At 43.7% G+C, this 25,106-nt stretch overlaps 2 protein-coding genes across 2 annotated transcripts in view; one reads left to right on the top strand and one right to left on the bottom strand.

Annotated features, from left to right (window-relative positions):
- Positions 1–11,623: 11,623 nt before the first annotated feature.
- On the bottom strand, positions 11,624–19,444 carry LOC120051184 (cytochrome b5). The gene is made up of 5 exons (XM_038997911.1): positions 19,144–19,444; positions 17,841–17,969; positions 14,201–14,230; positions 13,894–13,928; positions 11,624–12,660 (listed from the first exon to the last, which is right to left on the bottom strand). Exons 1-5 carry the CDS (start codon positions 19,276–19,278, stop codon positions 12,576–12,578), a joined length of 414 nt encoding a protein of 137 aa, XP_038853839.1. The 5' UTR covers positions 19,279–19,444; the 3' UTR covers positions 11,624–12,575.
- Positions 19,445–19,610: 166 nt separating this feature from the next.
- LOC120050430 (uncharacterized protein C18orf63-like) overlaps positions 19,611–25,106 on the top strand; it is a 38,118-nt gene continuing 32,622 nt past the window's right edge. The window contains exon 1 of the mRNA XM_038997020.1: positions 19,611–19,699. The gene's annotated coding sequence lies outside the window, so the exon portion shown is untranslated. The remainder of the gene's footprint in view (positions 19,700–25,106) is intronic.

Below are 25,106 nucleotides of genomic sequence, written 5' to 3' on the forward strand. Positions count from 1 at the left end.
AAAAGATCCATCCTCCACAGTGAATTTATTAAAAATTAAAATAGTGAAACATCTAAAAAGTTATCCTTTTGAGATAAAAGTAGATTAAATATTGGCAACACTCATGTCACCAAATAATTGATTAAAACACACTGTTTTGCAATGAAGGTCTACAGTAGTCTCAGCAGCACTCTGTAGAGTAGCACCATGGTGTAGCCGAAGGACAGCTACTTTCTCCTCTGGGTACATTGACTTCAATACAAACCTAGGAGGCTCATGGTTCTCACCCACTTCCATAGACTTACACAGTAATTGTGACAACTTCCGGAGGACGTCCTCCAACCTATCAGAGTTTTTGCAGTATGAACTGACATGTCGTCCAACCAATCAAAAGATCAGATAATAAAGCTACAGCTAGCTAGCACTGCAGTGCATACAATGTGGTGAGTAGTTGACTCAAAGAGAGAAAGACAGGGCTTCCGGTGACGCAACTTAGGAAATGGCTGCCTAGTTTTTCGTACTGCACATCGGTTGGGAATTTCCCCCCCAAATTCAAGTATTTACTCCGAGCATTATAATAACTTACGCAAAATGGAAAAGGGGAAAACAGGAAAAGGTCGTGGAGCTACAACAACAGCCCGTAACAAGACAGCAGAAGATATAATCGTCGAAGAACCCGAAATGGCTAATGCTAGCGCAAATAAGATAGCAGCAGCAAAAGAACCCTCATTTCGTGAGGTGATGAAGGAGGAATTGTGCGAGGCGCTCACAGGCTTACGAGAGGAACTTCGAGAAGATGTAAGAAAAGAACTAAATGAGTTCAAGAAGGACATTAACCAGAAACTGGAAGAAAACAAATTAGAACTTCACAGCATATCTACAAGAATGGGGGACGCAGAACAGCGCATTGGGGAAACGGACACATGGAACTTCGCAGTCAAGGAAATACTTGAACAGTCACTGAAAAGCCAACATGCACTACAGGCAAAAGTGACAGAACTCGAAGGTTTCTCACGTTGAAACAACATTAGACTTTATAATGTAGTAGAGGGCGCAGAAAAAGACTCTATGCCCAACTTCGTGGAGGGTCTATTCAAGGACATACTTGACGACGACACTGACCTGGGAATCGAGAGAGCACGCCGAGCTCTGGCCTCAAAACCCCCCAGCGGCGCCCCACCAAGATCCATAGTAATACGGTTCCTAAAATTCTCAGTCAAAGAGAAAGTTTTACATGCTACCTGGAAAAAACCTGTTAACTTCCAAGGCCAACGAGTGTTCTTTGATCATGACTACGCGGGAGAGATACTGAAAAGAAGGAAAGAATACACCCCCATTAAGAAAGCACTTAAAGAGAAGGGTATTCGCTTCCAAACACCATACCCGGCAAAAATGCGGGTATTTCTGAAAAATGGCCCGGTTACATACGAGCATGCAGACGAGGCGGCTGAGGACCTGAAGTCAAGGGGCTTCCCAGTGGAGTATACCGCCAGGAGAAAGGCGACATCACCAGCGGAAAGACTCGAGCAGGCTCTCCCATGGATCGTTGTCAACAAGCAAGGTCATGGAGAAAGAGGGAAACCATCTCGGCGAGAGGACGTTCACATCCGAGAGAGACTCAGGCATTTCCAACGGGAAGATGAAAGACACTGAATCGGATTCAACAGAATTAATAGTTACCGCAGCTGTTAAGACTTTGGGTTGTTACGGTTGACATTGCAATAGATAAAATATCTCCCCTATTTTCCCCCAATGCTGAACAAGGGTGAGTACCCAAAAGCATGTGTTCTTTATGAACACATTAAGTAGCGTCACGTTAATAACATATATATTAGCTAAGGATTAATGACACATTGACAACGGGGCGACAGAAGGGCATATCAAGGGGAGGATTCATGATATGCACGCATGACCGATATAGTTTTCACTTGTAATTAACCGATGTGTATAAGCGACGAAATAGGCGCCCTTATTATTTTCGCTTCCACCAGGTCTTGTTTATGACTACGTCACGCATTTTCATATCTGAGCGAGGGGCCCATCCTGCGGACAGGCTCATCCCCTCAAACCCCAGAGGCAAGAGACAGTCTTCTGACATGGGAGTCCAAATACCAAAGTACTTTCCCACTTTGGTTTACTTTATTATCGTTCTTGAATTTTCGTTCATTTTAAAGGTTCATGATAAGCAGGCAGATATGGTGCACAGTTTTTTAATTTTTTATATCGATGCATCATCGGGAATTTAAGGTCATAAGTCTCAATGTAAACGGACTGGGGAGTGCCATCAAGAGAAGTAAGGGAGAGAGTTGACATACTACTCTGGCAGGAAACTCACTTATCCACACCTGAACACGAGAAACTCAAGAAAATGGGATATAGGAACACTTTTTTTTCTTCTTACAAAATGGGTAGAAGGGGAGTTGCAATCTTGATCCCAAATTCAGTTAATTTTGATTTTATGTCAGAAATAAAAGACAAGGAGGGTAGATTTATACTTGTTAAATGTAAACTGGATAACAAGGAAGTTACATTATTTAATGTATACGCACCCCCAGGGAGTGACATGGTCTTCTATAGGAAGGTGTTTGATTTAATTGCCACAGAAACCACTGGCACTCTTATCTGTGGAGGGGATTTTAACACAATTCTAAACTCAAAATTGGACAGCACAAATCAAAATAGGAAAATGAGCCTAGTTGCCAAAAAGATCAATAGGATACTGCAGGATCTAGGACTGCTCGATGTATGGCGTGACACCCACAAGACCGATAAGGAATATACTTTTTACTCAGCCCGCCACACTGAATACTCCAGGTTAGACTACTTTTTTATGTATAGTGCAGATAGACACAGGCTTAAGGATTGTAGGATCGGGCAGAGCGACTTATCAGATCATAATGGAGTTTACCTCACTCTACACCTTGATAGCAAACCAAGAAATACTACGTGGAGACTTAATACAAGCATGCTGAATGATCCAGCATTCAAGGAATCAATAAAGACAGAATTGAACATCTATCTGGAGAATAATGATAATGGGGAAGTATCTCCTGCTATACTGTGGGATGCAGCTAAGGCGGTTATTAGAGGAAAAATCATAGCCACATCGTCTCTCAAGAAAAAGATTAAAGCACAGAAACTGCTGAAATTACAGGAAACCCTAAGAAACTCCTGAAACAACGATATTATGAAGCAGGCTCAAAGGCAACCAAATTACTAGCATGGAGACTCAGGAAACAACAAGCACAGAATACCATTTTTAAAATAAAAGACCCCAAAACAAAAAAGATCACATGCAAATTAGATGAAATACAGAATGCATTTGAATCATATTACACAAATCTGTACAAGCAACCAGAGAAGGCAGATGCACAGACAATAGAGCACTTATTGAACTCACTTGATCTCCCCTCAATTGGGACAGAGCAAAATGATAGACTAACTTTAGAAATATCCACCGAAGAAATTAATAAAGCAAAATCTCAACAAAAAGTCAACAAGTCTCCAGGCACTGATGGCTTCCCTTCAGAATGGTTCAAGACCTTCAGAGAACAACTAACACCTCTACTTAAGGCCTGTTTTAACTGGACTCTGAGGGAGGGTGGTCTCCCACCGTCATGGAGAGAGGCCATGTAACGGCTGTCGAAGTCGTTCTCCTCCTCAGATGAGGAGGAGCATGGATCGGACCAAAACGCAGAGTGGAAAGTGGTCATATTTTAATGAACATAAACTGAACACTTACACATACAAAAAACAACAAACGTGACAAAACCGAAAACAGTCCCGTGTGGTACGAACACTGACACGAGAACAAACACCCACAAAACACACGTGAAACCCAGGCTGCCTAAGTATGATTCTCAATCAGGGACAACGATTGACAGCTGTCTCTGATTGAGAATCATACCCGGCCAAACACGAACATCCCAACATAGAAAATAACACATCGACAACCCACCCCAACTCACGCCCTGACCAACTAAATAAATACAAGAAAAAGGAAAAACAGGTCAGGAACGTGACATAACCCCCCCCTTAAGGTGCGAACTCCGGGCGCACCAGCATAAAGTCTAGGGGAGGGTCTGGGTGGGCGTCTGTCCACGGTGGCGGCTCTGGCGCTGGTCGTGGTCCCCACCCCACCATAGTCAAACCCCGCTTCCTTGGCCTCCTCCCAATGGCCACCCTCCAAATTAACCCCACTGGATTAAGGGGCAGCACCGGACTAAGGGGCAGCACCAGACTAAGGGGCAGCACCGGACTGAGGGGCAGCACCGGACTGAGGGGCAGCACCGGACTGAGGGGCAGCACCGGACTGAGGGGCAACACCGGAATGAGGGGCAACACCGGAATGAGGGGCGGATCCTGGCTGGCTGGCGGATCCGGGCTGGCTGGCTCTGGCGGATCCGGGCTGGCTGGCTCTGGCGGATCCGGGCTGGCTGGCTCTGGCGGATCCTGGCTGGCTGGCTCTGGCGGATCCTGGCTGGCTGGCTCTGGCGGATCCTGGCTGGCTGGCTCTGGCGGATCCTGGCTGGCTGGCTCTGACGGATCCTGGCTGGCTGGCTCTGACGGATCCTGGCTGGCTGGCGGCTCTTGCTGCTCATGGCTGGCTGGCGGCTCTTGCTGCTCATGGCTGGCTGGCGGCTCTTGCTGCTCATGGCTGGCTGGCGGCTCTTGCTGCTCATGGCTGGCTGGCGGCTCTTGCTGCTCATGGCTGGCTGGCGGCTCTTGCTGCTCATGGCTGGCTGGCGGCTCTTGCTGCTCATGGCTGGCTGGCGGCTCTTGCTGCTCATGGCTGGCTGGCGGCTCTTGCTGCTCATGGCTGGCTGGCGGCTCTTGCTGCTCATGGCTGGCTGGCGGCTCTGGCTGCTCATGGCTGACTGTCGGCTCTGGCTGCTCATGGCTGGACGGCTCTGGCTGGACGGCTCTGGCTGGTCCTGGCTGGACGGCTCTGGCTGATCCTGTCTGGCGGAAGGCTCTGGCTGATCCTGTCTGGCGGAAGGCTCTGGCTGATCCTGTCTGGCGGAAGGCTCTAGTGGCTCCTGTCTGGCGGACGGCTCTAGCGGCTCCTGTCTGGCGGACGGCTCTAGCGGCTCCTGTCTGGCGGACGGCTCTGAAGGCTCAGGACAGACGGGCGGCTTTGAAGCCTCAGTACAGACGGGCGGCTTTGACGGCTCGGGACAGACGGACAGCTCTGACGACTCGGGACAGACGGACAGCTCTGACGGTGCTGTGCAGGCAGGCAGTTCAGACAGCGCTGGGCAGGCAGGCAGCTCAGACAGCGCTGGGCAGGCAGACAGTTCAGACAGCGCTGGGCAGGCAGACAGTTCAGGCGCCGCTGGGCAGACGGCAGACTCTGGCCGGCTGAGACGCACTGTAGACCTGGTGCGTGGTGTAGGCACTGGCTGCGCTGGAGAGGAGGAAGGCTCTGACAGCGCTGGACAGGTGGGAGCAGCTGGAGAGAGAACCCGGAGAGACAGCCTGGTGCGGGGGGCTGCCACCGGTGGACTGGTACGTGGAGGTGGCACCGGGTATACCGGACCGTGAAGGAGGACACATCGACAACCCACCCCAACTCACGCCCTGACCAACTAAATAAATACAAGAAAAAGGAAAAACAGGTCAGGAACGTGACATAACCCCCCCCTTAAGGTGCGAACTCCGGGCGCACCAGCATAAAGTCTAGGGGAGGGTCTGGGTGGGCGTCTGTCCACGGTGGCGGCTCTGGCGCTGGTCGTGGTCCCCACCCCACCATAGTCAAACCCCGCTTCCTTGGCCTCCTCCCAATGGCCACCCTCCAAATTAACCCCACTGGATTAAGGGGCAGCACCGGACTAAGGGGCAGCACCAGACTAAGGGGCAGCACCGGACTGAGGGGCAGCACCGGACTGAGGGGCAGCACCGGACTGAGGGGCAGCACCGGACTGAGGGGCAACACCGGAATGAGGGGCAACACCGGAATGAGGGGCGGATCCTGGCTGGCTGGCGGATCCGGGCTGGCTGGCTCTGGCGGATCCGGGCTGGCTGGCTCTGGCGGATCCGGGCTGGCTGGCTCTGGCGGATCCTGGCTGGCTGGCTCTGGCGGATCCTGGCTGGCTGGCTCTGGCGGATCCTGGCTGGCTGGCTCTGGCGGATCCTGGCTGGCTGGCTCTGACGGATCCTGGCTGGCTGGCTCTGACGGATCCTGGCTGGCTGGCGGCTCTGGCTGCTCATGGCTGGCTGGCGGCTCTTGCTGCTCATGGCTGGCTGGCGGCTCTTGCTGCTCATGGCTGGCTGGCGGCTCTTGCTGCTCATGGCTGGCTGGCGGCTCTTGCTGCTCATGGCTGGCTGGCGGCTCTTGCTGCTCATGGCTGGCTGGCGGCTCTTGCTGCTCATGGCTGGCTGGCGGCTCTTGCTGCTCATGGCTGGCTGGCGGCTCTTGCTGCTCATGGCTGGCTGGCGGCTCTTGCTGCTCATGGCTGGCTGGCGGCTCTGGCTGCTCATGGCTGACTGTCGGCTCTGGCTGCTCATGGCTGGACGGCTCTGGCTGGACGGCTCTGGCTGGTCCTGGCTGGACGGCTCTGGCTGATCCTGTCTGGCGGAAGGCTCTGGCTGATCCTGTCTGGCGGAAGGCTCTGGCTGATCCTGTCTGGCGGAAGGCTCTAGTGGCTCCTGTCTGGCGGACGGCTCTAGCGGCTCCTGTCTGGCGGACGGCTCTAGCGGCTCCTGTCTGGCGGACGGCTCTGAAGGCTCAGGACAGACGGGCGGCTTTGAAGCCTCAGTACAGACGGGCGGCTTTGACGGCTCGGGACAGACGGACAGCTCTGACGACTCGGGACAGACGGACAGCTCTGACGGTGCTGTGCAGGCAGGCAGTTCAGACAGCGCTGGGCAGGCAGGCAGCTCAGACAGCGCTGGGCAGGCAGACAGTTCAGACAGCGCTGGGCAGGCAGACAGTTCAGGCGCCGCTGGGCAGACGGCAGACTCTGGCCGGCTGAGACGCACTGTAGACCTGGTGCGTGGTGTAGGCACTGGCTGCGCTGGAGAGGAGGAAGGCTCTGACAGCGCTGGACAGGTGGGAGCAGCTGGAGAGAGAACCCGGAGAGACAGCCTGGTGCGGGGGGCTGCCACCGGTGGACTGGTACGTGGAGGTGGCACCGGGTATACCGGACCGTGAAGGAGGACACGCGCTCTTGAGCACCGAGCCTGCCCAACCTTACCAGGTTGAATGGTCCCCGTAGCCCTGCCAGTGCGGCGAGGTGGAATAGCCCGCACTGGGCTATGCTGGCGAACCGGGGACACCATTCGTAAGGCTGGTGCCATGTATGCCGGCCCGAGGAGATGCACTGGAGGCCAGATGCGTTGGGCCGGCTTCATGACATCCGGCTCGATGCCCAACCTAGCCCTACCAGTGCGGCGAGGTGGAATAGCCCGCACTGGACTAAGCACGCGTACTGGGGACACCGTGCGCTTCACCGCATAACACGGTGTCTGACCAGTACGACGCCCTCTCACTCCACGGTAAGCACGGGGAGTTGGCTCAGGTAACCTACCCGGCTTTGCCACACTCCGCGTGTGCCCCCCCCCCAAGAAATGTTTGGGTCTGACTCTCGGGCTCCCAACCGCGTCGCCGCGCTGCCTCCAACTCCGCCTTGGGACGGCGATATTCCCCTGGCTGAGCCCAGGGTCCTTTGCCGTCCAGGATCTCCTCCCAAGTCCACGAGTCCTGTGTCCTCGGTCTCTGCTGCTGTCTGTTCTCACTCTGCTTGATCCTTTTGTGGTGGGTGTTTCTGTAACGGCTGTCGAAGTCGTTCTCCTCCTCAGACGAGGAGGAGCATGGATCGGACCAAAACGCAGAGTGGAAAGTGGTCATATTTTAATGAACATAAACTGAACACTTACACATACAAAAAACAACAAACGTGACAAAACCGAAAACAGTCCCGTGTGGTACGAACACTGACACGAGAACAAACACCCACAAAACACACGTGAAACCCAGGCTGCCTAAGTATGATTCTCAATCAGGGACAACGATTGACAGCTGTCTCTGATTGAGAATCATACCCGGCCGAACACGAACATCCCAACATAGAAAATAACACATCGACAACCCACCCCAACTCACGCCCTGACCAACTAAATAAATACAAGAAAAAGGAAAAACAGGTCAGGAACGTGACAGGCCATCATATCTGTAATCCCAAAAGAGGGTAAAGATAAGAAAGAATGCAGTTCATATAGATCTATCACAATTCTTAACACAGATTATAAACTATATGCATCAATAATAGCCAAAAGAATGGAGAACATAATCCCAGAATTGATTGACGGAGATCAAACTGGTTTCATACAAAATAGGCAGACACAGGACAATATAAGGAGAACACTACATGTCATGGACCACATTACTCAGAATAAGACAAGTGCAATATTAATCAGTCTAGATGCAGAAAAAGCATTTGATTCAGTGGGATGGGATTACCTATTCCAAGTTATGGAAAGATTTGGTTTCAACAAAGAAGTGATACAGTGCATCAAAACACTGTATTCATGTCCGACCGCTAGAATAAAGATAAATGGACATTTGACACGAACGATAAAATTAGAGCGAGGGGCAAGACAAGGCTGTAATCTTTCACCCACGCTCTTCTCCTTGTACCTCGAACCATTAGCACAGGCAATAAGACAGGACCCAACCTTAGAGGGAATAACAATAAGAGACAGTGAACATAAGATATGCATGTATGCGGATGACGTTCTGTTATTCCTTAAAGACCCAGGCTCAAGCGTACCTAGATTGAACATATTCAGGGTATGTGCTTAACGTACACAAGACCCAAGCCCTAGTATATAATTATACCCCACAGGAAGAGCTGAAGAATAGGTATAACTTCACCTGGACCTCTTCATCCATTAAATATCTTGGAGTATACCTACCAAAAGATACACCCAAACTTTATTGCATGAATTACGATCACATCAACAAGAAAATATATGATGACCTAGACAGGTGGAACTCACTTCCCTTAGATCTTAGTAGTAGAATTGAAACAATCAAAATGAACATCCTGCCGAGGTTATTGTATTTGTTCCAATCACTGCCCATAGAAATCCCACCTAAACAGTTTAGGGAATGGGATAAACGGATATCAAGGTTTATCTGGAACAGTAAGAGACCAAGAACTAGATATACAACATTACAATTACCAAAAGACTGTGGGGGTATGGCCTTACCAAACCTAAAAGATTATTATGTGTCAGCCCAATTGAGACCCCTGGTTTGTTGGTGCAATTCAGAATACGAATCCAAATGGAAAGACATCGAGACTACTTTGACAGGGATACCCATACAGTCAGTTTTGGGAAATAAGGACATGGTAAAAGAAATATACAATAGACAAAATCAGTGGATTAATTTCTCTCTGAAGACATGGTTTAGGGTAGTTAAGCAAAATAATTTAGACAGAGAGATCAAACTGCTGAGTTGGCCCGCATACGACCCCAGCTTCATCCCTGCAACTCAGGACAGCAGATTTAAACAATGGACGCAGAAAGGCATCACATCATTCAGTACAATTATAAGGAATGGGAACCTAGATAACTTCCAGGACTTAAGTAAAAAACATGGCTTGGATAAACAAGATTTTTACAGATACCTACAAGTCCGACACTATTTCTTAAGGGAGATAAAAGTGACTGACCCTCGAGCACCTCCAAAATTAATCCAAGTATTCACTAACGCATACAACTTGGGGAGTAACAAAAAAACGATTTCAAATCTCTACTTGGGTATTCAATCCTCAAAGAAACATTCTACAAACTATATTAAAAAGAAATGGGAGGAGGAACTTAACATTGAAATAACTGATGAAACATGGTTGAACATATTAGAGACTCAACAAAGCTCCACCAACTCAAGGTCATGGAGAGAATTCTGTTGGAAGAATGTTATACGTTTCTTCATAACTCCTAAACTGAAATCAAAACAGACTGGCTCACCACACCCTTGTTGGAGAGAATGCGGTCTATTGAGGGCGGACCACTCTCATATCTTTTGGTCCTGCCCCGCAATCAAAACTTACTGGGGAGAAATAAGATCTAACATTGGAAAAATAATGGGATTTGACATAGAACAAACATTCATTTCTTTGTACTTGGGTGAAATACCAGATAACTTACACAATAGAGAAAAGTACCTCTTGAAGGTCCTACTGGCAGCCAGTAAAAAGGCTATCACTAGGAAATGGCTACAAAAAGACCCTCCCACAGTGACACAATTGTTAGACATTGTAGAAGAAATACACCACATGGAGCATATGACCTTTGCTTTAAGAACTCAATAGGAGAGAGGTCAGGAATACTGGGAGAAATGGGTTTCATACTTGGAAAAGGTCTAATTCAAAGATGCTAATGTAACTAATATGATGATATGATGATGAAGGTATGAAGTGCACTGTTACTGCCAGATCATTTTTGTTCTTTTATTTTACTTTATTTGTACTTTCTTTGTGTTCCTACAATAAAAACAAAGTATAAAAAAAGAGAGAAAGACAATAGTTGAACAGTTTTGAACCAATACATTTCTTCCAAAATTAAGGAGAAGCTAAAGAGAGAGTTAGCTAGCTTTTTAAAACTTTCACTTAGCTAGTGAATGCAACTAACGTTAGCTAGTTTAGCCTAAACAGCTGATGTGACAGCTGATGTGTTGTGCACTGAAATCCACAAGCGAAGGGAAAAGGTGAGAGGGGAGCACATAGATAGTTGCGAGAAGGAATTATATATACAACGACCAAAGTGATCATACTGTTTTTATGTGGCTGCTATGAAAATGACCTGTTTGCGTGTGATCAGGGGTGTATTAATTCTGCCAATTCTGTTGAAAAATGTTTCTTAAACGGAAGCAAACGGAACGAAACAGGGATAATCTTACATGAATCTGTCTGGGGATCCAATTAGAGCCTATTGAGCCTCCAATCTTTGCAATCTTGGATACCCAGCCCATCTGTCCACAAGAGTGAATCAGATGCAGCTTAGAATAAACAAAAATTGGTGAATTTAGTGGAAACGTGCCCATTTGTAACAAGAACACCTAATACGTACTGTTATTTTCATATCTGCGGACTCGCATGTCATCAAATGGCCTATTTTGTGTCTCTGTGTAGATTATATCAAATGTATCAATGTTTGTCAGTACTTCTGTTACTGTTTCATCCAGACTATGAAAGTGAAAAGTTGTCCCTCTCTCTCGGTCTCCCCCTTATCCAAATCTAGGCCTATCACTATCTCCATAAAGCAAAAAATATATATAAAACACATTTAAAAAAGCTGTATTAGCTAATCGGTTATAACTACTGACACAAGTGAGATTGCGTGAACAACCAAAGATTTCCTGATGACAAGGAAAATCCTAGGTGTTGGCTCTATAATAAAACTTTCATCAGCACAGCAACTTTTTGTCCAGTAGATGGTGCTCTATCACCATCTACAAGTACAAACTTAACAGTATAATGAGCCTGCACAGAGGTGGGTTTTGCAAAAAGAATACCTAATCAAAGTGTGATAATAAAGTAAGGCATGTGACAAATTAGCATACTTTTGATGGTTTAATATCCACCGTGTACCACTGCAAAAAAATATATATTTATGGTAAAATTAGACAACTGTAACACTTTTATGAATCATTTTATTGAAAAAACTAAAATGGCCGCTGTACAATTACATTTGATTGACTGTTGATTAGAACATTCAGTGGCGAGCTCCTAACACACATTAGCAGCAAGTAGGGACAACCAGGATATTTTCCATTAAAAAAAACACATTGTACGGTTCAAGGGAAGTCACATTGGGTCAACTTAATCCCCACTTAGTCGTTGCACAATGCAAGCTTTTGGCCTACTTGGTCTAAGGAATGTTGATACCAATGGCACCGGAAATGTGGAACCATTGGTTCTACAGTTTTGCATATTGATGTTAAATGAACTCATTCACTCTTTATAGCATATAATATGCACACAGTACTCTACTGACATACTTTAAATTGCACAATGTATGTCTCTTGCTATATGCATATTGATTTAAAAAAAGACAGCTAATGCAAAACATTATGTAACCTGAGCCTTTATGATTTGAATGGCGGTGGGTTGAGCTGCAGACTCATTAGTTCCATTCCAAAATGAAGGTACATTTAGTGTAGCTATGCACAGGTAAGTTGTCATAGCCTGCTCTTTTAAGCTAAACTACAATTTTCACTTTCAATCGCAGGGTTGCATTATGTTCGAGTAATAGTGAATCGTAAGATATTACAATAACATAATAACAATTTTACATTCTCAATACATTCATGTTAATCTGTCTAAAATATCAATATGTAAATCAGGAGAGGAAAAATAAGAATAACACAATAACAAAAGTATATGCCTTCATTACCATGATGCCGAGTGATTGGATGAAAAACATTAAATGAATCGTGGATATTGCAATGCTGCATATGAGCTGTGCAAATCCCCAAAACTAGCATTGGTTTCTCAGGGGTCAAATGCAGGCTCTGTAGTGGTCATTTTGTAGCCAGTGATTGTGATTTACATTTGATTGGCAAAGGTGATGGACCGATGGCACGGTCACTGCTCCACGGACGTGTACATGCGGTACATAACCGTGATAACTGCCGCAGCCAAACCGGGGATCAACCAGTTTGTCCACCAACTGTTGAGGGTAGAGGAAGAACAAGAACACAGATACAGTACATCAGTAAAACGGACAGCTGAAACGGTACAAAAATGACAAACACTAATGTCATAGAATAGCAAACAATAGTTCTGCCAGATTGCAGGACTAACCTGCACTTGAAAAATCATCCCATAGAATTTTTTAATCAGTCAAAAGTTTGGCCAGACCTACTCATACAATATATTCTACATTGTAGAATAATTGTGAAGAAATCAAAACTATGAAATTACACATATGGAATCATGTAGTGACCCAAAAAAGTGTTCAACAAATCAAAATATGTTTTGAATTTTAGATTCTTCAAAGTAGCATTCTCTCAACCAGCTTCATAAGAAATGCTTTTCCAACAGTCTTGAAGTTCTCACATTTGGACTCATCAGACCAAAGGACAGATTTCCACTGGTCTAATGTCCATTGCTCGTGTTACTTTGCAGCAAATTTGACCATGAAGGCCTGATTCACACAGTCTCCTCTGATCAGTTGATGTTGACACGTGTCTGTTACTTGAACTCTGTGAAGCATTTATTTGGGCTGCAATTTCTGAGGCTGGTAACTCTAATGAACTTAACCTCTGCAGCAAAGGTAACTATGGGTCTTCCTATCCTGTGGCGGTCCTCATGAGAGCCAGTTTCATCATAGCGCTTGATGGTTTTTGCGACTGCTCTTGAAGAAACTTTCAAAGTTATTTTAATTTTCCAGATTGACTGACCTTCATGTCTTAAAGTATTGATGGACTGTCGTTTCTCTTTGCTTATTTGAGCTGTTCTTGCTATAATATGGACTTGGTATTTTACCAAATAGGATTATCTTTTGTATACCACCCCTACCTTGTCACAACACAACTGATTGGCTCAAACGCATCAAACACACAAATTAACTTAAGGCACACCTGTTAATTGAAATGCATTCCAGGTGACTACCTCATGAAGCTGGTTGAGAGAATGCCAAGAGTGTGCAAAGCTGTCGTCAAGGCAAAGGGTGGCTACTTTGAAGAATCTAAAATCTTGTTTAACACTTCTTTGGTTACTACATGATTCCATATGTGTTATTTCATAGTTTTGATGTCTTCACTATAATTCTACAATGTAGAAAATATCCATAGCTCTTGCAGATGCAAACTTGCTAAAATAAATTCTGATTTTAATCAGTTTTGTTTAAACCCGATTCAAAACCAAGAATATGAAAATGGCATCAGGGGTGCCTACATACCTTGAGGTTTCCTCGATTGTGGTGGCAAGTGACTCCTGTTAGAAAAGGAAAGTCTGTAAGACCTCACAAATCTTTACATGGATATCTCTATCTTTGGGTTGACCTATCTTTATGATTAATTGTATTGTTTTATATGTACTGTACATGTGAACTACAGTTTTCAAAATAAACCTTAATGAAGGCAGCTTGCCATCGAAATGTCGGTGACTTATTATCGTCGGAGCAAAAACATATGGTTACACCTTACTATGTGTGCTGAAATTTGAGTAGCGTAACTTTTCACATTTGAGATTGTTGTTTTACTTACTGAAGGTTTGGCCATCTTTGGCCGATCATCCTACACAAGAGAGAGGAAGGAAGAGAGGGAGAGGTTGTTTATTATGCTATGAGTTGGCAGGCATAAACCAAAAAAATAAGACCAGGCCTTCTTTCCCCTTTTGATTACACTAGATGTGGATGAAGGCTAATGTTGCACATTTTGGGAAATTTTCTGTGGGAATTAACGGGAATATATGCAAATTAATATTAATACCATTTAAATGTAGATGTTTTTTGCATTAGATATATTTACCATATCATATGGAGACAGAAACATAAACCTTTTACCTTATCATAAGTAGACATAATTGCAAATAATTAAATCCTTCCAATAGAAAAAAACTAAAAAACAATTTAGTTAGGAATTTAACTTTAATTAAATGAGTTGACTTCACATGGGATGACTTCACTGAACAACAAAAGAAAGGGAATATTGAATGATCCCCAATGATCCATCGCATCTCCCAAAAACATTTTCAACATACATCTGTAAAATGATAGTCTAGAAACTAAAGCTTTGGTTGTCTTCCTCTCAGGTTTCCATGTCTTCTCCCTGGACCTCCTCAATGTCCACCTCTTGAACATCAGACTCTGAGGCCTCATCTTCACTGTCATTTTCCAACCTTGTTGAGGATGGCTCATTTTCAGGCTCAAAAAGCCTTAAGTTTGCCTGGATGGCCACCAATTTTTCAACCCTTTTATTGGTCAGCCTGTTGCGTGCTTTGTTGTGTGTGTGTTCCAAAACAAGGACCAGTTGCGTTCTGAGGCAGTTGATGTTGGTGGGATTTGGAGGATGATGGAGGCAAGAGGGGAAAGAGCCTGAGATCCACAAAGTCCCTTCCACCAGGTGGCTGATGAGATATGTTGGCACGACCGCCATATTGCATCTCCATCCCAAAGACTGCCAAGAACCTTGCCCTCATCCAGGCCAAGGTGGCAAGACACGGTAGTGATGACACCATAGGCCTTGTTGGTTTCCGCACCAGACAGGATGCTCTTGCCAGCATACTTGGGGTCCAACATGTACACTCCGGTGTGTATGGGCTTCAGGCAGAGGTATTCATGCTTTTTGATGTATTTCAGAAATGCAGTTTCCTCTGCTTGGAGCAAGTGGGTAGAGCAGTACGGATTTCTTCTCTTACATCTGCAAGCAGAGTCTGAACATCAGACAGGATGGCATTGTCTCCCTCAATCCGTGCAATGGCTACTGCTATAGGTTTCAGGAGTTTCAGGCTGCTTACAACTCTCTCCCAAAATACATCATCCAGGAGGATCCTCTTGATGGGGCTGTCCATATCGGCAGACTGTGATATGGCCATTTCTTGGAGAGACTCCTTCCCCTCCAGGAGACTGTCAAACATGATGACAACACAACCCCAACGGGTGTTGTTGGGCAGCTTCAATGTGGTGCTCTTATTCTTCTCCCTTTGCTTGGTGAGGTAGATTGCTGCTATAACTTGATGACCCTTCACATACCTAACCATTTCCTTGGCTCTCTTGTAGAGTGTATCCATTGTTTTCAGTGCGATGATGTCTTTGAGGAGCAGATTCAATGCATGACCAGTACAGCCAATGGGTGTGATGTGAGGGTAGGACTCCTCCACTTTAGACCAAACAGCCTTCATGTTTGCAGCAGTCTGTCACCAGTGCAAATCCTTCTGTGGTCCAAGGTCATTGACTGCCTTCAGCTCATCTGCAATGTAGAAACCGGTGTGTCTGTTGTCCCTTGTGTTTGTGCTCTTGTAGAATACTGGTTGATAGGTGGAGATGATGATGTCAATTATTCCTTGCCCACGAACATTCAACCACCCATCAGAAATTATTGCAATACAGTCTGCTTTCTCTATGATTTGCTTAACCTTCACTTTAACTCTGCATCCAGCAAATGAGTAGATAAAGCATGTCTGGTTGGAGTGGTGTATGCTGGGCGAAGAACATTCAGAAACACCTTCAAATGCACATTGCCTGTGAGCATCAGAGGTGAACGAGACATTCATCAGCATTTCTCTGACTACGTTCCTCCATCGAGTCAAAAAAACTTCTGATTCCAGGAGGACCGTGTGCTGTTGCTATCGATAAGGTGTCTGATTCATCATTTTCACCTAGAACAGAAGTTGAGGTTGCTTGTTGTGAGCGCTGAGGGAACTTTATGCACTTGGCCAAATGATTCTGCATCTTTGTTGAATTCTTCACATATTATTTGGCACAGTATTTGCAAATGTACACAGCTTTTCATTCTACATTAGCTGCAGTGAAATGTCTCCACACATCAGATAGTGCCAGTGGCATTTTCCTGTGAAGATTAAAAGAAAAAAAAGTGTAAAAAATAAAATATACAACTCCATGTACAGATAGTTAAGCAGTTAGATTAAACAACTCCTTTGTAAGATAAATGTTTTACAATGAAACATGTATGGAAACTGTTGAATTAACACTCATCAATTTGCAGGCTCAAGCATGCTAAAACCCACATGGTAGCAAAAACTAACTAGCAGAAATTGTTAACAAGTTAGAAATGATTTAAACACACTTTGCTGTAGACCACTATTTACTAGTTAACAAAAAATCATGTATGTTATATAAAATATATCCACCCCACCCAGTATTGTAATCAAAACTTACCAGAAAGCATGTAGTCCTTGGTTCAGACAGTGTAGTAGTGTGGGCTCAATAGCATCTCATTAGTGTGCAAGATCTTGAGAATCAGCTGTACATGTGATGGAAGAATGCACTGTGCATGCAGAGGTTTGCAATTCCATTGAATTGGGGATTGTTTAACCAAAATATGCCACAAGACATAGAATTGCCTTATGTATATCCCCCCAAAAAAGGTTCACGGTTATAAGCTAACTTTTTCATGAATTTAAGCAAAATTCCCGGTCTTAACTTACCAAGGAACATTTCCGGAAAAATTAAGGAAATTTACAGAAAAGTTCAGACCCTTTGCAACCCTAATGAAGGTTGAGAACTAAATTATTTCTATACTCTGCAGGAAAGCAGTTCACCAAAACAGACAAAATGTAGAGCTACCGAGTGTCACATCAGCCACTCAGTATAACATTGCCATAGCAGGACTATGGGACCACTGAAACGTCCTACACAACATCTTGGTCATATGCCTTCAATCAAGATGACAAAAAGAGAATGGAAGGGTAGCCAATGTCAGTATGCTTATATTCAATGAACACAACAGGGCGGACAACACAAGTACAATACCATATTGTATTCTAACAATCCAGTCTCATGCCTCAAAAGAGAGGAGAATTTGCCTGCCAACTCTGAAACCTATACAACTTCATTTTATGGTAAAGAAGATGACGGGTACTTACTTAGAAACAATAACAACCTATGAATTACTTTTGGACTTCATTAAGACAAACACTACCAGTACCGCAAGTGCTACAAAGAGTTTTGTATACAGGTTGTTAGTATACTGTAGTAATGTCAAATTAGAGCATTTACACTGTAGTACCATAAACATACCTCTCTTCCCCATGACCAAATAACACCATATTATGGGGTTTTGGGATACTGCAATAACACTCGGTAGAACCCCCGTTTCTGATTGCCAGAGACAAAAGTTAGGTAAAGCTTTTAAAAGGCATATTTGAAACATGAAGAGTGCTTACTGGATGCAGTTCTCCAATGACCATGTTGGCAGCCATCTCCTTGGCATCCGATGAGTGCCCGACGTCTTCAAAGCTCTCCGTGGCATCGCCACCTGCCTGTTCCCTCAAGACCTCCTCTCCACCCGGGTGCTGTAATATACTGTACATGTCAGAGTAGTTCTTTTCAAGCAATTTAGGCTTATTGAGGGCATACCACTGTTTAATTCTCAACCATGCTAATGTTAAACTGTAGCCAAATGGACAATTGGGCAAGGAGAGGACCGGAAGCAATAATGTAACACAGTATTTTTTGCATATTACAGAAACATAAAATGTCTAGAACACACACCTACATTTGGAGACTGTACACAGGTTCAAATATTTATTAATGGAACAGTAAGATTTGTCATGCTTGACCTATTGACTGCGTGTTATTGGCCTAAATAAGGATTCCCCAAATTCCACTATAAACTGTTTTCAAGATACCTTCTTAAAACACTACAGCTGACTTGGACCAATCATATTTGTGTAAATTTAGTTAATTAGGGCTATGTGCTATGAACCAATTTAGAACAGTCCATTTGGAAACCCTATGATCCTTGACATTTCATCTGTGAAATACTCAGAATGTTATACACAGAGAAGATTGAAATACTGTTAGTTTTCCTGGAAACTGACCTTCTCGTCCTCATGCTAGCTAGAAGTAGGCCATTTAGGAATGGCAGTGTCAGCTAATCAGCTCCTTTGTTGTTCAACGCAAGTTCCATTCCATGTGGCTACTGCTAGTTAGCATGAGGACAAAAAGGGCAGTTTTCTGGGACAACTAGCAGTATTTAAATCTTCTCAATGTATCAGTGTGGATAACGGTACAATTTGGAGTACAGTGGCATATCCCATCCCTGCATTGAGGTACGTTTTCCGACCCACATCTAGCGCTGGCTCCACAGCGTCTTAATGCAACCATGATTGCGTTCCGACCCCAGTGCAGCTCAGTGTAAACAAGCATAATGGTAAGGTCTTAATCTGCTGGCTACCGGGAACCAAAATACTACAAACCCTCAGCAAGTTAGATTGCTAGAGAATGGTCCGATAGTTATTCATGCTACAATGTGACGTTACTATCCTCACAATAAAAATTATTTATGTGATGTTCACACAATTGTAGGCCTATATGAAATTAAGCCTTGGATGATTGCTGAGAAATCCTGGTCCTAGGCTTGAGAAACACTGGTTTAGTTGACTGTTGCCATATGGACATTAGCCTAAATCAAGTAACATTTGATGGGCTATAATATGAACCATTCGTGTAGCCTAACTTTCTCACCTCTTCCAGAAATTTGGTAACATCGTAGACCTTAAAATTGATTATAATCCATGTACTCTTGAACGTATTCTGTTCCTCGATTTCTGACAGTCGGTAGTATTTTACAGCTTGTCCGTTCTCCCCTTTATCCTCCATTTATATTTTCAATAAATACACCTAATGTGAATCCAGGAAAGAATTATGTTCCAATCTTACAAATAATTCGATGCAGTGACTATGCACAAGTACACATGTAACGACATTTAGCCTAGATGACAAAGTGAGTTCAGAGATTTCTATTGTAATTCCTGGCACGCACGAGGAAGCTCCCCCAGACTTGCCCATGAATGCGGTGATTGGTTATTTTAATATTTCATTTTCATTCTGAGGCCCTCTTATTGGTGTACTCCATGTCAGTCTGTCCCTGACAAAATAGCATTCGGGATGACTCGGCTAAAGTTCACAAAAGTTCATCCGGATGACCTATCTCTCACGCAATAACATGGGCATGCATTTATACCTGTGCATTGTATAGGTAAATTGCTTAAAACCAGGAATGTTGCAACAAAAAAACAATGTAAGTGCAAAAAGGCGTTGTCCTTTCCTACTGTGTGCAAGCCTAACTAAACGCTGTTTGGGCGACTCTTTAGCTTAGTCTAATGTAAATCAATAAATACAGAAACAAAAAAAAAAACGTATATGCGTTATGTATGGGCTACAGTGAATGCTATTGATTATACATCGGCTAGATAATCTATGGAACTATGCACTGATAAAAATGTTGACTAAACATTGCAACCACACACTTGATGAAATATTGTGCAGCAGAGTACTCTTTTGTGATGACTGATGATAACATGATGCAGGCAGAGCATGGTTCGGGTTGCACGCGATGTTTTTCCCGCCAGAATGAGCAACATGAATGTGCCACGAAATTAGCTATTTCGAATTTCTGATGCTTTCTGTTATTTTCGTTGGTAGCTTAGCTAGTTAGCGGTCACAAAATTGTCCAAATTAAAATCTTGTTAGCCAGTCAAGACAGATAGTGTTCTTGCTTATATACTTGTGTAGCCTACCCAGGTCAGTTATTTAGCTAGTTAGTCAAAGAAGAGGACAAGGTTACTAAATAAAGGTGGCTAGCTAACGGTAGCTAGCAAGGTACAGAATCCAGTTCCACCCAGTAACGTATCTGTGACACAACTGTTCTGCAGGTGAGTTATCATTGTTGGGAGATACCTAGCTAACTCTAGGCCAATGATGGTGAAAGGCTTCTAAAGCTCATAATTGTGTTCTCTACAACAGGACTTCTCAAAGTTGGGTCTGCGGAGGTACTGCAGTGCAGTGGGTCCATGCCCAGATCTCAAAGTAACGTTATATCATTATACATAGCTAGCTATATTTACATGGCATTTTTTTTATGAAATGAAAATACTTTTTTTGTCACATGCACCGAATACAGCTGGTGTAGACTTTACTGTGAAATGCTTGCTTTGAACCTTTCCCAAGGATGCAGAGTAATTTTATTTTATTTTATGTAACACAAGAGGAATGGAATTAATTACACAAGAATGGAGCTATATATTATACAGGGAGTACCAGATCAATGTCCAGAGGTACGAGGTAGTTTAGGTAAATACTGTGCCTTCAGAAAGTAAGTTTTTTCAAATTTTGTTGTGTTCACAGCCAGAATTTAAAATCGATTACATTACGATTGGTTTTGGCACTGGCCTACACACAATACCTCATAATGTCAAAGTGGAATTCAGTTTTTCATTCTTTTTTAAAACAAATTCATTCAAAATGAACTGTTAAATGTGTTGAGTCAATAAGTATTCAACCCCTTTGTTATGTCAAGCCTAAATAAGTTCAGGAGTAAAAATGTGCTTAATGAGTTACATAATAAGTTGCATGGACTCACTGTATGGAATAATAGTGTTTAACCTCATTTTCTGTACCCCCACATGTACAATATCTGTAATGTCCCTCAGTCAAAAAAAAGCTTATCCCTTTGAGCATGGTGAATTTATTAATTACACTTTGGATGGTGTATTAATACACCCAGTCACTACAAAAATACAGGTGTCCTTCCTAACTCAGTTGCCAGAGAGGACGGAAGCCGCTCAGGGATTTCACCATGAGGCCAATGGTGACTTTAAAACAGTTACAGAGTTGAATGGTGTGATAGGATAAAAATGAGGATGGATCAACAACATTGTAGTTACTCCACAATACTAACCTAATTGACAGAGTGAAATGAAAGAAACCTGTACAAAATACAAATATTCCAAAACATGCATCCTGTTTGGAATAAGGCACTAAAGTAATACTGTAAAAAATTACAGTATTAACTTTTTGTCTTGAATACAAAGTGTTATGTTTGGGGCAAATACAATACAACACTGAGGACAGTACCACTCTTCAAATTTTCAAGCATGGTGGTGGCTGCATCATGTTATGGGTATGCCTTTAATCATTTAGGACTTAGGAGTTTTTCAGGATAAAAAATAAATGCAATAGAGCTCAGCACAATCAAAATCCTAGAGGAAAACCTGGTTCAGACTGCTTTCCACCAGACCCTGTGAGATTAATTCACTCTTTAGCAGGACAATAACCTAAAACACAAGGTCAAATCTACACTGGAGTTTCTTACCAAGAAAACAGTGAATGTTCCTGAGTGGCCGAGTTACAGTTTTGACTTAAATCTACTTGAAAATCAATGGCAAGACCTGAAAATGGTTGTCAAGCAATGATCAACAACCAATTTAACAGAGCTTGACAAATTTTGAAAAGCATAATGTGCAAATGTTGCACAATCCAGGTATGGAAAACTCTTAGAGACCTACCCAGAATAGTCAGTTGTAATTGCTGGCAAAGGTGATTCTAAAATGTATTGGCTCAGCGTTGAATACATATCTAATCAAGATATATTAGTGTTTTATTTTTCATAATTTTTTGGACAAATCTTATAATTTTTTGTGTAGATCGTTCACAAAAAAAGTGACAATTAAAACCAAAATGTGGAAAAAGTCAAGGGGTGTGAATACTTTCTGAAGGCACTCTACAAAAAAATTATAATTTTAAAAACCTGTTTTCGCTTAGTCATTATGGGGTATTGTGTGTAGATTGATGAGGATAATTTTTATTTAATCCATTTTAGAATAAGGCTGTAACGTAAAACAATGTGGGAAAAGTCAAGGGGTCTGAATACTTACCGAATGCACTGTATGTATATTAAGGCAGGGTAAAGTGACTAGGCATCATGATAGATAATAATAAGAGTAAAATAAAGAACAGAGTAGCAGCCGCAAATGATTAATATAAAAGTGTGTGTATGTATGTGTGTTTGTGTTGTGTCGGGTTTTGTGTGGCAGTGTCAATGTATAGTGTGTGTGTGTGTGTGTGTGTGAGTGTGTGTATATAGTGTTTATACATTGTCTACTGAGTGTGCGTAGGGTCAGCGCAAGATAGGGTCAGTAGAGATAGTTCTGGTAACCATTAATTGACCATTTAGCAGTCTTACGGCTATTTAGTGGTCTTATGGCTTGGGGGTAGAAGCTGTCTCAGATCCAGTTGCAGAGAGAGGTGTTCAGTCCCAGGGTCCCTAGCTTGGTGGTGAGCTTGGCAGGGACTATGGTGTTGAACGTTGTGCTGTAGTCTATCAACACCGTTCTCACATAGTTATTTCCCCTCTTGTCCAGGTGAGACAGGGCAGTGTGAAGTGCAATTGAGATTGTGGATCTGTTGGGGCGGTATTGCGAATTGGAGTGGGTCCAGGGTGTCTGGGATGATGGTGTTGATGTGTGTCATGTGCAGCCTTTCAAAGCATTCCATAATTACAGATGTGAGTGCCACAGGGCGATAGTCATTTAGGCAGGTTAAATTTGGAGCTCTTGGGAACAGGGACAATGGTGGTCAGCTTGAAACATGTTGGGATTACAGACTGGGGCAAGGAAAGATCAGTGAAGACACTTGCCAGCTAGTCTGTGCATGCTTTGAGAACGCTCCCTGTTATTTCTTGTGATTGTTAACCTGTTTAAACATTTTGCTCATATCGGCCACGGCGCGCGAGATCACCCATCATCCAGAAAAACAGGGGCTTTCACGCAAGACACAGTGTTGTATTCCTCTAAGCGAGCATAAAAGGCTTTTAGCTTGTATGGGAGTTCTGCATCACTGGGCAACTCACGGCTGGGTTTCCCTTTGTAATCTGTTATCGTCTGCAAGCCCTGTCACATATGATGAGGGTCAGAGCCGGTGTAATTAGATTCCACCTTCTTCCTATATTGTCCTTTTGCATGTTTGAGGTCTCGTCGGAGGTCGTAGCATGCTTTCTTGTATGCGTCCATGTCTGTGCCTCGTTTCTTATAAGCAGTAGCTCTAGCCTTTAGCCAAGCATGGATATTGCCTGTAATGCATGGTTTTTGGTTTGGATATGTTCATATAGTCACTGTGGGGACGACATCGTCTATGCGTTTAGAGTTGCCTGAAGCCGCCGTCCGATCATGCTGCAGCATGAAGAATCCACTAAGTACTACGTGTCATCATCCAGCCACGTCTCTGTAAGACATAATATTGCCAGCCAGGTCAACCGTGATACAAGTCAGTATTCGATGTCCATCCATGTCTGAGGACGTCAGGAGATGACGTGTAAAACGGCCACTAGTTACCTTCAAGTAGGTTTATGGTGTTGGGGATGGCAGATGGGCCTAAGCATCTGCCTCTGATTCCAAAGGTTGCAAGTTCAAATCAAGCGATAGAAAGTTTTGTGTGTTTTAAGCCTATCCCAAACCTTATAACCCTTACCTTAACCATTCGGAGTTCATGCCTAACCTTAAGAATTTAGAGTTAATGCCTGAACTTAACGCTACACTTAACCTCAAACACTTTGAAATTTGACGTTTGGAAGAACTTCAAAATTTGACGTTTGAGAAGCATGGATGAACGTCTAATTCTGACGTGAGACTGTGAGAGCTGGTATAATATTGCAGCTTTTCAAGTCTCTCTGATAGGAGACTCGAACGAAGTTCATCCAGCTTATTCTCGAGTGACTGGACATTTGCCAATAGAACGGAGGGGAGAGCCGTTCGATTTTCACCAGGACTCCAGCTCTTCTACTGCGTCTTTGCTTGCGGCGCTTTGGTAGCCCATGGAACAAAGGAATAGATAGGGTCCGGTATGAACAGGGAAACAGCTCAGTCAGAGTTGAATTCACGATCGAGCTTAGTAACTGACAATCTCCTGTCCAGAAGTGCTTGGCGGTCATATGTGATAATAGTATGACCTTTCTATACAAAAAATTAAGGTAAACACTAAATAGCAAAGTTGGGTTGGAACTCGTAAGATGTCGCCGTTCTCCATCAGCGCCGTCTTTTGAATCAATGTTACTAAGGACAGATTAAACACATTTTGGCCAAGGGATCAGCAAAATAAGTTTAGAGGGTGTAATTCAATACAATATAATGTAATATTATTAATCTACAATTTATGTTCTTAACCCTGGCCAACATGGGCCTGGGAGGCTCACGGGGATATTGGTATCAACAGTACTCGACCAGTTATTTATTTTTCAACTCAATACTTCTTGTATTCTCCCAAAATTGTGTTTTTCTTTAACATAAATGCACTGCAATTTAAGATTTAAAACTGCAAAGTTTTCTCTCTGCCTCATGGCAAAATTTGTAGAATTTCAGGATATTAGCTTGAAAGTACAACAAGCGTGAAATTTAGACTGTTTTTCAACTGAAAGACGATGCCCAGAGCTTACCCATGATGTTGCACAACGATTTAAGTCAACAAGTCGTTTTAGTGTGATATTTTTGGCTTGAAGTGGGAAATCCGAAGTGGGGGATTTGTGGAAATACTTGGCAATGCTGTGTTTCCTTATTAGATTACTTTCAAATACTTTTCAGACAACGTTTCGTTACCACCCACCAGCGTGGCATTGTTTATTAATCAGAAACAGCTGCAAAGTTCTTCATCTTCGC

The sequence above is a fragment of the Salvelinus namaycush genome, chromosome 7, assembly GCF_016432855.1.
Source record: "Salvelinus namaycush isolate Seneca chromosome 7, SaNama_1.0, whole genome shotgun sequence".
Taxonomy (NCBI): domain Eukaryota; kingdom Metazoa; phylum Chordata; class Actinopteri; order Salmoniformes; family Salmonidae; genus Salvelinus; species Salvelinus namaycush.

What these genes read in the sequence shown, in the direction of transcription:
- LOC120051184 (XM_038997911.1), bottom strand. Translation starts at nt 19,278, where the DNA reads ATGGAGGATAAAGGGGAGAACGGACAAGCTGTAAAATACTACCGACTG. An exon ending in CAAAGATGGCCAAACCTTCA is followed by an intron (nt 13,929 to 14,200) that starts GTAAGTAAAACA and finishes CTTTTCTAACAG; the next exon opens with GAGTCACTTGCCACCACAAT. An exon ending in ACAATCGAGGAAACCTCAAG is followed by an intron (nt 12,661 to 13,893) that starts GTATGTAGGCAC and finishes TACCCTCAACAG; the next exon opens with TTGGTGGACAAACTGGTTGA.